Below are 13,429 nucleotides of genomic sequence, written 5' to 3'. Positions count from 1 at the left end.
TGGTACAACCCCCTCATTTTACAGATGAGGAAAATGAGGCTCAGGGAGGGTGGGACAGTTTGCCCAATGCTGCAGAGGATGTTAGGAATCAGAGGCAGGATTTGAATCCAGGTCATTTACTTCCAGAGCCAGTTTTTTTCCACTCTACCTTGCAGGACCACACTAGCAGTTGCACTTAGGGATTTTTCCCAGTGATTGGAACAGCTTACCCATATCCGTGATCCAGACAGCAATCCTCTCGTACAAGAAATTCAGGATCATGATGATGACAAAGTTCAAACAGGATGCAGTGACCGACGTGGCCAGCTGGGGTGTCAGTAGGCTGCTGATGGGCTGGAGGGTTTCTGTATCCTCCATCAAGCTTGCAAATGCCGCGTAGACCGACAGGCGGTACACAATCACTGCTATCATACTGGCTATGATCAGAGAGATCTAAGGGGGGGGGGAGGGTAAGTGTTGAGAACTTATGGCTTCAGGCTTTGGAGCTGCATGCCCAACCTGGGTGGGGACTTCCCCACACCTGTGCAGCACGCTGGTCACTTCTCATTTTAATCAGACAATTTAGCAGGCCTAACATGCAAAGGGCACCAGACTAGTCTCCCCTCCTGTTGATAGGACATGAATATTAAGAAAACACCATGTATACATACATTACTGCATCTAGCAAAGTTCCAGTGGGAAATGTTTAAGACTCCCTAAGATCTACGGCAAAGTTGGGGTGACTGTCCTGTGATGGCTGTAAAGATCAGGTTTGTTGGAATTCTCCTTGAGCCAGTGCAGTGAGTTCTTCAGTGCAGGGGATTCCCAGTGTGGATGCTCCTTCCTGAGCTAACTGCAGATCAAGAATTCTACTGACAACCTTTGTGTAACTTACACAGGACCTGAGAGCCAGTTTGTCGCCATGTGCAGATCTTGAACTCAGGACTTCCTGAGTCCAGGCCTTCTATCCATTCTGAAATAACAGCTATAGAAGTCTCACTTTCTAATCTTTCCCTCCATTTTTATGCAGTCAGAAGTCATTACCTATCGTGGTATGACATGGAAGAGGACTCTTGCTAGGAAAGGTATTACACATGTTCAGGGTGCCCTATTCTGTGACTTGCACCGTTTAACTTAAAATGAAACAATGAATTTTTTGAGGGAGGCATAGACTTTGGTCCTATGATCAAAATATCCATGATATAACCATTTTACCCCAATCTGCCTAAAATGGGGGATCTTAGGGTCTGATCCGTTAAGAACTGGAAAAGGGGAGCAGAACAACGGTGGTAGAACACCACTTGTACCCTCCCAAGGGAAAGTCCTGTTGTCCTAAGGTATGCTATATAGCATTCCCTCCTCCTTTGGGCTGGTAAGAGATTTGGAAGGAAATGCTCCACATTACCAATCCAATGGGAAAAGAAAGCCAGCAACTGAAGATCGCAGAGTAGGGATTTACCACAACCTGTCAAAGTGAACCTGTCTTAGGTAGTGATCTGTTTGTGATTTCCTCCACAAAGAAAACTCCCAGTGAGGAGACTCACTCTACCAAAGCAAATCGGCTTTTCAGCTTTGGCTCTTCAACTTACAATCTTAACAAGGCCTTTAGGACTGAGAAGATAAGTGACTGCCAGCGGCACTCGACCAGGGTGTATGGTGAGGCAGGATTGGAACCCATGTCATTTCAAAATTACTCCTTTATCCATTATACTACTCTGTCTCTATCTCTTAATACCCTTTGCATTTAGAAAAATGCCCATGAAAAAGGCTATTCCCCCTCACTTCCTTAAATTAGGAACCAGATGCAAGAGGGATTATATTAGGAGAGGGTCAAATAGGGATAGTGTCACTATCATTAGAAGGATCAAATGTTCTTGTAGATGGCTGTTATAGGCTGTGTTAATTCTATCCTTTGACATTAGGTGGTCTAGAGGTAATATAACAGATAGTAGGCTGGTCAGGAAGATCAGCCTCTGGTTTAAAGACAGCCTCTGACATACACCGACTGTGAGGTCCTGGGTAAGGAATTAAACCTCTATGTGCCTCAGGTAATGCCCAAGGATTTGTGTTCTAAGTCACAGAGGGATTGTAATCAGTTTCAGGAATTAGTTCCTCCAAAGGGAGGTTCTATACTGATAAAAATCATGTTTTTGTTTTTGGTTTTTTTAATCTATGGGTGACAATTTATCTTCCCTTCTATGGTTATCTCAGCAAGAGCTCAAATGAAAAAGACAGGCAGGGTTTGGGGGTTGTTTTCTCCTTAGGAGTAGGAGATATGAGAAATAGACTTTATTTTTTAAAAAACTGAAAAAAATATGGGCAGCCCTGGATGGAAAATTGATAAGCCTTTTCAGTTACAAATTTTCTCTGCTCAACTCAGGTAGGAAAGGGTAGGACAAAATTCACTGGTCACATGGGAGGAAGACTAGGTAATAGGAGCTCTCTCCTTTTCTCCTAGTTCTTCCCCATGATAGTTTCGACTCTAATTCTGGTGCCCTTTGCATGAGAGGATCACATGAAGCACACAGGAAAACATTGGGTGCCAGAGCCCACAAGGAGTCCCACCAGGGAGAGCAAGCCACGGGACAAGCCCCAAACAATTTGTGGTTAAAGGGATGAGGAATCAAAGAAATGCTCACCCAGAACAACACGGTAGCTCCTGAGAAACAGAATCGCAGCGCTTGACTAGTTATGGGCAAATAAGGCTCCATTTCCTGTAACAAGCCAGCAGGCAGGGCAAGATTCAAAATCCACACTCCAAACAGGTTGAACACCAAGCAGCTGTCAAGAGTCCCCGAGAGCTGTGGGAGAGCAGGCACACCCTGGGCGAGCCCACCACCAGTCATGGAAAGTCAATGCCAGGGGTGAGTCAGGGTCAAAATGTCAAAGAACCTCTATGGGCTGAGCTCAGCCTGCTGAACCACCAGCTATTGTGGGCATGCAGCATTGAACCGCAGGTTGGTAAGGCACATGTGGGCACCCCAGGAGGAGTGCCAAGGTTAGACTGAGCATGCTCCAAAGCTCATAGGGAAATAAGATCCTAAATGAAGGTCTGGAAGGTATATTAATGGGAATCTAGTCCAATTCTCTTATTTTGCAAATGAGGAAACAGTCCTACCCTTAAGCGACTTGCCCAAGGTCATACATGTAACACATGAAAGAGGTAAGATGTAAACCCAAATTCCTTGACCCCAAATCCAACACTCTTTCCAGTGTAACAGTGAGACTGGCATTGCTTTGCATGAGGTGCAATGTGGAAACTTTCTTCCACCTGCATCTATTTGGATGTATCCCATTCTTCCACACCATCTTGAAGCCTGACCATCACCACTGCTAGAACTCTTCATGTAATGTGTTAGTTGGGTTAGTTCAAGACCCCAACTCCAAAAGGAAGCAGCTAAGTCTTACCCAAAAGAGGATTGCCATCCAGCAGAGGAATAGCTTCCCATAGAAATCTAAAGTCCACTTTCTTTCAAGTTCTAGTTCCTAAAATATCAGATTAGATGGTTCAAAGAGGGCTGGGGTGACAGCCAAATAGGAAAAGAATATGGAAGCATGGAAGCACATACACAGAATTGGATACCCAACAGGGCAAGCCCTGACAAACCCCAAGCTTCTTTAGGTGGCACCTTGGCCTCTTTCTAATACACTGATATCATACTTGCTGATCATAGATGCGGTGTTCATGTTTGGCATGGCGATTCTTATCATCCTTTGGCTATCTGCTGTCCAGTAGGAGAAGGTGGTCAAACCACAACATAGCAACTCTTACTCACAGTATAGTATAATGGTCACTCTTTGACAATTGGCTTACTATATACCAATTTATCTGTTAATAATTGTTAGCAGGGTTAATGGTGTCTGGGCTTTTTTTTCCCCTCTCTGTCATGGAGTTGTAACCAAAAGACATTAGGAATTATAAAACCATTGAATTCCATGTTCAATGTGAGATTCATTACAATTGCTTAACCCAGTGGTGCTTACAGGATATTTTTTATAGCATCTCTTTAATTATCTTCCACTATATATTGGCAGAGGACTGGTGCTATAATTTCAACTTCAACCCAGAGCCTTCTCTAAACTCAGCACATAGATGAAAAGGTCTTAACTCCTGGCTAATTGTCTCTAACTTGATATATCAGGATGATCCCTCTGTAGAATAAAAAAAAACAGTGCAACAATTATAGTCTTTGGATGAACAGACATGGCATGAACAACTATTAGCGGTGCTGGGAAAAGAACATTGATAGAGTAGTCAAATGGAGACATTTTTAAGTTTGCATTAGAGCAATGATGGGGAAGTATTGATTCATTCAACTACATATGTTGGGGTTTTTTTCTAGTCTGTGGCACTAAGCTCATCAAAACCACTGGATTTTTATGCGTTCAGGACAACATTGGTGTTCTAAAGAATGAAAATGAAAATCTTCTCTCTCTTATTTGAGATCAAGCACCAGGAGATCAGTCATGGCAAGTATTTTCAGAAGAAAAGCTACCACCAAATCACCTATGCAAAAAATAAGCAGATTCTTTCATAATGCCCTGCGTAACCAGCGTTGAGATCATCTACTGGTGAACCTTAGTTCACTGGGTGGGATGGGAAATGAGAGAGAACTTGAGATGGAGGATTTAGTCTTATTTGATTTCTCATTGCGTCTTGTCACTGGGTTGTTGGGCTTGAGATACAGGGAATGTCACATACACAGAATCATCTGAAGACTAGAGCATTATAAATCAATCCTTTATACCTTGGTTTTGCCATTTGCTATCTATATGACTTCACTTCCTCTCTACTGGCCTCATTTTCTTTTTCTACAAAATGAGAGCAGCGGAAGGAATCTGAAAAGGGACCTAGCTGGTTCCACCATTCTATGATTCTACTTGCCTCTTCCTAATGGCTTTAACCACCTTAATGGACAAGAGTCATGGGTCATTTTTTCCCTCAGGCTTTGTTTCCCACATATGGCTATCTCTTCCAGTTTGACACTCCCCCAAATCGCTAAACTGACTTACTTAGGTATTTTGACCATATATGAAAAAGATACCAAAGGCAGGTAAATTGTGGGGACAAGAAAGTCCGTGGGAATTAGGCTCTTTTCAAGTCTGGCTTAATGGATACCAAAGCATTTGTGGTTAAAAGAGAGGACTTTTTTCAGAGATGCTCACTCATACTAATACTACAAAGAACATCAGACAAAGGTCCTCTGTGTGACCTGGGACAAGTCACAACCTTCAAGGGCCTGAGTTCTGACTATCTTTATGATGAGGGGATTGGATGAGATTAGTAATTCTTAATCTGGGATTGATAAACTTGATTTGAAAAAATATTTTGATACATGTGTTTCAATATAATCAGTTTCTTCTGTAATTCTACATATTTTATGCCTTAAAAATATTATTCTGATGAGTTGTCAAAGAGGACCATGATCATAAAAAATGTTTAAGAACCCCTGGACTAGATAGTCTCTATGGTCACTTTCAGCTCATTTTTCTCTGATTCTATATTTGAAATATTCTTGATGCTTATCACTTAGGTATTGGACTACAAATGTAGAGAGAGACCAAAAATATCAACAATCATGCTTAAGGCTGCCCATTTTAAAATAACAGTAGGATTAGGACTAAGTACTAACGACCATAATGTGGCACCACAGATGCTACTTCATTGAAAAGTCCAAATCTCAATTTGGTTTGTTAACCTGAAGGGCTGTCCTACTTCCTTATTGTCTCTTCTTTCTGTTACTATGGCTTCAGAGAAACACCACCCCTCTCCTTGTTCCTTTATTAGTATAAGGAAGTAGCTTGTTTGGGTATTTTTAAGAATGTTCCATTGTTATTATTATTATTATCTCAGGAAAGTATTCTGGTGGCTGGAAATAGTCTACTGGATTATTCATGGTTTTAGTTTCTGTCACTACAAGCGAGGGTGAAAGGCAGGATCCTGAAATGAATCATGCTCAAAAGAGAAAATGTTTTCCTATTTCCAGGGACCAGGGTCTCTATCATCTTCTCATCAGCCTGTTCTCACAACTCCTTAGCAGAGCTGATAGAACACAAGTTACATCTGTGGCTTCATCCTTTCTGGTGAGTTTCCTCTAGATACTTGCTACTTTTGTACAAAGGGCTTGACAATTCATTATTCATTTATTTACTCATTTTCATACCCAGGAAAACCTTTTGGTGTCCTACATATATGGTAGGTGAGTGTCTCCTCTGAAGTATGTCGTGTCCCAGGTTGGTAATATGAGAATTATGGCAGAGTCAACGTTCCTTGATTCAAGGCCTTAAGGGCCAGCATGGTGTAGTGGAGAGGTTGGAGTTGCAGGCAGAAAGTCTGGCTGACTGAACTACACTTTCTGCCCCAGTAACTTTGGACAATTTAATTCATCTTTCTGGGTTTCAGTTTCCTCCCCTGTAGAATAAGGGAGTGGGCTAGATAATGGTGAGGACCTTCACCAGTTCTAGAGGCTAGGATCTGACATAGGATTTTTAAAAGCCCACTAAAAAAAGAAAAAAAAGAAGTAACGAAGGCACTCCACCCAAGCCGTCTGAAGTGAGTCAAGATGCACTATCTTATATGAGTCAATAATTTCCTTTGACTTTTTAGAAAAAAAAAGTACTTTGGAGACACTATTCAGACTTAGTAAATGGTCAGGGCTGGTAAGCCTCACTTGGCACCTCCTATGTTTTGGGGGAACATGAAGTTCTGAAATGGATTTAGTCAGTGGTACCTGCACAGGAGGACCAGATCACTATAAATTTAATCTTCCAGATAATTTTTTATGTTGAAGTGTCAATACAAATGCACATTGTAAGGGTGGAAGGTGCTCTCTTTTTTTCATTGTGGTTTTACTGGCCTTGGGATCTCCCCCTATGAAAACTCCCAATCAATAATGTTCTAATACAGTCTGGCAATCTCTCATACCTTAAAGTCTTAAAGAGTTGTCTGGGGGGCAAAGATGATGATGATGATGATGATGACATATAGTACTTTCTATGTGTAAGACACTGTGCTAAGCAACTTATAACTATCTCATTTGAGTCTCACAACAACCTCAGGAGGTAGATGATATTATTATTGCTATTTTACAGGTGAGGAAACTGAGGTAAACAGTGGCTAAGGGGCTTGCTCAGGGTCACATAGCGAGTAAGTTTCTGAGGCTGGATTTGAACTCAGGTTTTCCTGACTCCAGGCCCAGTTCTTTATCTGCTGTACCACCTAGCTCCCTCAAAGTTTAGGACCCACACTTCTGTATGGGGTGTGCTGCTACCTGAGTCACAGGGTTCTTTTTCTTTAGAGTACACTTGGCTTCATATTCAGGTCTCAGCTGGAGCTGTTGCTGTTCTTCCTCAAAGTCCACCAAGTCCCATTCATACTCCAGCCGGGCTTGGCGCCGTTTCCAAAACTCCAGAAACAAGGTAACTACAAAGGGGAGAGGGAAAAAAGCAAGAGAGACAAAGAAAGACAGAGACACATGGAAAGACAGAGACACACAGAGAGAGAGACACACAGAGAAAGAGACACAGAGACAGAGAGAGAGAGAGAGAGAGAGAGAGAGAGAGAGAGAGAGTGAGGGGGGAGGGGGGGGGGGGGGGAGGGAGGGGGAGAGGGAGAGGGGGAGAGAGAGAGAGAAATAGAAAACAGTGTTGTTACTGCATAAATCTTGTATTGTTCTCATTCTATGCACTTCATTTTTAAAGACTCTGCAAGAACTCTGATCTATACAATGTCCTGCCTTGATTTTAGAGGTCTCTTGAGGAAGCATGCCACCCACCTCCCAACAGAGAGGGGATGTTTTCAAGGTACAGAATAAGACACACATTTTTGGATATGGCCAATGTGGGAACTCTTATTAAGCTTATTTATTACAAGGTTTGTTTGTTTGACATTTTAAACTGGAGCAGGGGCAGGGGAGGGGGGTAAGATAAATGCTGGTTAATTGAAAAATCTTATCAAATGAAAAAAAAAAGCCAGTGCTTGGGAGGTAACCTAAAAAGAAAAGGCCCTTCTTGATACTCTTTTTCCTTTTCTGACAGTTGTTAACTCTTTGAGTTGCCTGAGGCTGCCTGTTTCTAAGTCTGGCACCCTTCGCTTTTCACATTTGTAACACATGATAGCTCAATGACCCTGGGCAAGACTCTTCAGCCTTGAGATGCCCTGGGCATCTCTAAGTTAGAGAGAAGGTAAAGGGAGCTCCCTACAGCAATGGAATCAATGCTCAGTCCCAGTTTCTGCCTTCAGACTGGAAAACAGCAGAACAACCCAATGCTTTTGAAAGACATTGGTGTTGACATCTCGTGGCCTGAGGTTGGCAGGAAGCAAAGCTGATACCCAAAGCTTATGTTTCAAACAGTAGTAACTCAAGGTGGGAGGGGGGGAACATAAAATAGTGGCTGGAGCACTGGGCTTTGCTTTCATTCAAATCTACCCTATGACCCTTCCTAGCCCTGGATGACTCACATGACCTCCGTGTGTTTCAGACATCTCTGAGGTCTTATCTACTAAGATAGAGAGAGGTTATCTCTCAAAAATATTTGACAGATTACTGCAGAATTCACCCTAAGTGGTAATACTAGGTCTTTTCATGTATTTCTAGTAATTTTTCACATGCTGACAAAAGGACAGAATTCTGCACATATAGTTTACTAGCTGGGAGACCATGGGCAAGTCACTTAACTTAAGTGAGCCATGAGGGGGTTGGGCTGAGTTTCCTTCTCCATCTAGATCTCACACACAATAAACAAGCGAAGGATTGAATGTTTGTATAGCAATCATAAGTTCTTAGAGGTCAGGAGCCAGGATTTCTTTCTTTCTCCTATTGTTAGGTACAATGTAGATCATTTAGTTGAATTTCCAAGTGGTAAATGAAAAATATACAAAAATTCAAGTGCAAATCAATTCATTGCTCTTCTGACAATCCCTGAAAGAACCACCTGATGGCAGCATTGTCAAAGTACCTTTCCCCAGTTCTCCATCTGGGATGCCAATGTCAGTCTCTTAAGTTTCCAAATGGGACACATTCTTGAATTAATGAAAAAAATGTGAAGTTCACACTAGAGTCTATCTTGATTTCCATGGGAGATGTTACCATAATACTCTGCATACTAAATTGGCTGAGAGGCAAAAGCTTGGTCACGCAGCAAGAAAATATTTCAGCAACAGCATCTTTTAAGCATCTACAAGAGTATGCAGAAGGAGGCTTAGAAATTGTGTCTTTTGCCTCTTTTTGTATCCTAAGTGCTAAGAACAGTACCTGCACAGAGTAGGCACTTAATATTTGTTGACTGGATTGAACTGAAGTTAAAAAAGAAAGAATCTGTGTCACTAGAGATAGAATCCAAACAGATCAAATTCATAGATCTTTTGAAACATTAAAAGAAAATTTTCATCTTTGAGCTCCCCAAGTAAGAATCATAGAATGTTAAATATCTTTGGAGATTACAGGATTATCAATTTAACTCTAGAAGGAGCTTTCTCATTTTATAGATGAGAAAACAGAGGCCTAGAGAAGGTTGAGTGGCTTGTCCAAGGTCACTCAAGGAATTGGTGGCAGAGATGGGCTTCCTGAATCCCATTTCAGTGGTCTCTTTCTCTCGGTGCTATGACCAATGGAAGAAAGACTAGGATTCGGCGCACAGGTCAGTATTTGCCTTCTGACTCTGGATTCAATGAAGCATGGTTATAGTGAATGCAGGGCTAAATTAGACAATTAATAGTTGTGAGACCACTGACCAGTCACTTAACCACTCTGGTCTTCAGCTTCTTCCTATGTAAAAATGAAAGGGTCAGCACCCTAATATCTCTTCGAGTTCTGAATTGTTCAAGACTGAGATGACCTTAAGATCCCTTTCCACTATCGATTTATGATCCTATGAATGAAACATCCTGAAAAATCCAGAAGGGGGTTTAGATGGTCAATGATGTCAAGATCTAGCTTTATTGACCCGCCAAACCTGGGACAATCTTTTTCTGGAGGTACTAGGGAATCCATTAGTTTCAGCTTCCTCTACAGCTTTACCCTTACTTCCCACATCTTGTGTTCCGGTCTTTATACTCAACAGTGAAGGGTAGGCTAATCCTTTTAAGATTACTATAGCCAAGTCATAAATACAGGTCAGCCAGCTTTGCCACTTAGCGTTACTGTTTTTCTATAACTGGAAAAAAAAACACATTGTTTGGCTAATGATAAGTCTCTCTGAGCTTAGCAAGGCTGGTCCTTAAACAAAAGATGAGCCATTGTCAATCCTGTACTCAAAAGGTTTGCAACCTACTATGCAGGACCTATAAGCATAGCTGGTCTCCTGGGACGGCCTTTGAGAATCTATGGCCACTTCTAAGTCCCAACAAGGCATCTGAGTAATTGTCATATGACATTAGGAGGAGGATGATTTGTTTTGCTTTGCATTTTATTTTCTATTTATTTATTTATTTTTGCTTTTTGGAGGGCAATTGGGGTTAAGTGACTTGCCCAAAGTCACATGGCTAGTAAATGTGTCAAGTTTCTGAGGCTGGATTTGAACTCAGGTCCTCCTGATTCCAGGGCAGATATTCACTGTGTCATCTAGCCACCCCAAGTGTTTTATTAATTTTTGACTGGTTGAATTGGTGATTTAATTGGTGAATGGAATTTCAAATGAGGAAATTTCTTCCACCATTGTCAATCTGCATCTGTTCTGCTACTAAAAGTCTTCAAGAGTAAACTGTGTTTGGAGGCAGGACCGAAACTAAGATCTTCCTGAATGAGGCCACTATTTACTGTCTTGCTGCCTCTTATTTTTATTACATTTTTAAAAATCGGTTTTCTTTTGCTTAAAGAATCAAATTGGCAGAGAAAACTTTTTTTTAAAGATCATTATTTTGGAAGGACTTTCATTTCAAATCATAGAAATTCCAAGATGGAAGGGATTTTTGAGGTTATGCAGTACAACATTTGCCTTAATGCATTAATCCCATTGGTTACATCTCTGAAGTCATGTAGTCACCTTTGATGGAGAAAGTCCATTACATTATGAACCAATGTACCAAATGTTGGAAAGATTGAATTGTTAGGACATTTTCCCTTATGATAAGCCCCAAATTTATATTCTCTGGTCTAGTTCTATTCTCCAGGACCCACAAAATGGTACAAATTAGATATGAAGCTTCAGAGATAGCTTATGAACTCAAGGGGGGATGAAAAGGAAAAATAGATATTTATGCAGTATGACCTAAGTCAAAAATCTTTTCAATTACTGCGGCTCCAATTCAATCCAGTTCCTATTTAGTATCTCTGATATAGGAGGTTCAGTCCATTGGAAAAAAGTTCTCAGAAGTTCTGAGTTTATCCCATCTCAGACTTTCAAGATGAATGATGCTGGGCAAATAACCTAGCTTCCCTAGGCTTCAGTTTCTTCATTTGTGAAATAAGGGAGGTCCCTTCCAGCTCTGTACCTATCATCTGATAAGCTGCTCTTTATAAGATGCTCTACTAGGTGAGTGGACAAAAATGAAAATGAAAAGGGGGCCCTGGCCTTAGGCAGTTTTCCAAGTACTTCCCTATGGGCCCAATGGTGAAGAGGTCTTTCGGAACAAGTGGGAAAAGGTGGGAATGGAACCTTTATAGGAAGCTGGTCTCCATGAAGAGAGAGGGATAGGGACCTCAGCTGTGATTTCGTTGGTATGTAACTTCCAGGGAGGAGCTCCATCTATTAATACAGGTTGTCACCTTCTCTGAAACTCAGTATCTTAAAGAGTTGCCCATAGCACTGAGAAGTTACATGACTTGCCCAGGGTCCTGGAGCCAGTAAGAGTCAGAGGAGGGTTTTGAAGCCAGATCTTGTTGGCTCTGAGGCTCTCTCCCTAGCCAGTACACCGTGATACCTTTCATGTGTGTGCAGAGATACTCACCCCAAATTCCCATGAATATTGCAAAAAATAGGGTGGCCACGTTATCAAACAAGTGCGAATACTGCAGAGAAGATAAGGAAGAATCATTAATCACCAGCAGTCACCACACCCCAAGGCTCTCCTCAATCTCTGTAGCCCAACATAGAGAAGAATACAGACCCTTGAGGATTCACACGTGGTATTCAATTTCCAATATTCACAGTTCTTATCACAGAGAGGGCACATGATGATCTCTCCTCCAATGGACTCGTTGCAGATTTCTATGCTGTGATGGATACAAAGGCAAGGAGATGAGAGATAGAAGGGCACATGTGAGGAATGGCAAGGAGCCCAGTGTGGTTGGAAAGGACAATACCATGTAATACCCAGGAAGGTAGGCTGGAGACAGATCGGGAAGGGCTTTCAATGCCAAACAGAAGAAGTATCCAAATAGAAGTGAGCCGCTGGGATTTATTGAGTAGGGGAGTAGCGTGGTCAGATCTGTGCTTTAGGAAAATCCCTTTAGCAGCTAGGTGGATGTGGATTGGAAAGGGGAGAGAGGCGAGGCAAGACATCCTCTCTACAAAATGTGGGCTTCTTCTGAGGGAAATGAGGATCTACTGCCATTGAAATACTCACTCTGCTACCGTGAACATTTTGAGATGCCAAACCCTTGCAAAGATGAAAGTTAAATCCAGTACATGGCCAAACCCTTTCATGTTTTGGTATGGGGTGGGGGTGGGGGGGGGAGGAGATCCTCACCTGCTCATGTTGCCAGTCATTGTTATCAAGCCATAGATAAAACAAATTAGGCCAACAACTGCCGCGAAGAACAACATCTCAGTATAGAATCCCAGCCAGGCAAAATAGATGCCAATGCGCTCTCCATAATATCTCCTGTGAAAAAGAGGTAAGGACACATTCAGTGACACACTGGCTCCACAGGACAGATGCTAAATGGTACAGTGAGAAGAGCCCTGAATTGGGAGTCAGGGGACAGAGGATTGAATCCTGACTCTGATGGTTACTACCTTTGTGATCTTGCAGAAGTCACAGTACAAACTACTCTGGGCTGCAATCTCCTCCTCTGGGAAGTGAACTAGAATGAACTAGATAATCTCGATGGTTCCTTCCATATTAAAATCTCTGATGCTGTGGAGTTTCCACTCTGAATAGCAAGGCTTCAAAAGTGCTTCAAACGTTTGGGCTTTGCCTCCCAAATACAAATCAGACAGATGTCTACCTTCCTAGAGCTAGAAGGGACCACCATGATAGTTTAGTCCAATTCTCTCATTTAATATAAACAGATAGATAGATAGACAGACACAGATAGAGAGAGACAGACAGACAGACAGACAGAGATAGGTAGATAGATAGACAAAGATATAGACAGATAGATAGATATATGGATGGATGGATGGATAGATGGACGGACAGACAGACAGATACATAGATGGATGGATAGACAGACAGATAGATATATGGATGGATGGACGGATAGTCAGATAGATACATGGATGGATAGATAGATAGATAGATAGATAGATAGATAGATAGATAGATAGATAGATAGATAGATAGATA

The 13,429-nt window shown here is 41.8% G+C and overlaps 1 protein-coding gene across 10 annotated transcripts in view; it reads right to left on the bottom strand.

Moving 5' to 3' along the window:
- The window catches only part of ANO5 (anoctamin 5), a 137,806-nt gene that overhangs the window by 24,825 nt on the left and 99,552 nt on the right, over positions 1-13,429 (bottom strand). For 6 of the 10 annotated variants that reach the window (XM_069091291.1, XM_069091297.1, XM_069091292.1 and 3 more), the window contains 7 exons: positions 12,608-12,742; positions 12,026-12,131; positions 11,867-11,927; positions 7,251-7,402; positions 3,388-3,465; positions 2,619-2,693; positions 210-432 (listed from right to left, as the gene is read on the bottom strand). In XM_069091291.1, coding sequence (XP_068947392.1) covers positions 210-432; positions 2,619-2,693; positions 3,388-3,465; positions 7,251-7,402; positions 11,867-11,927; positions 12,026-12,131; positions 12,608-12,742 — 830 coding nt within the window. The remainder of the gene's footprint in view (positions 1-209; positions 433-2,618; positions 2,694-3,387; positions 3,466-7,250; positions 7,403-11,866; positions 11,928-12,025; positions 12,132-12,607; positions 12,743-13,429) is intronic. The other 4 variants (XM_069091295.1, XM_069091298.1, XM_069091294.1 and 1 more) reach the window with 3 other exon arrangements.

This window comes from Petaurus breviceps, unplaced genomic scaffold (genome assembly GCF_028583685.1).
Source record: "Petaurus breviceps papuanus isolate PSGF00001 unplaced genomic scaffold, PetGlider_PUasm1.0 188, whole genome shotgun sequence".
NCBI classification, from domain to species: domain Eukaryota; kingdom Metazoa; phylum Chordata; class Mammalia; order Diprotodontia; family Petauridae; genus Petaurus; species Petaurus breviceps.
This window is presented reverse-complemented; position numbering and strand designations above follow the sequence as displayed.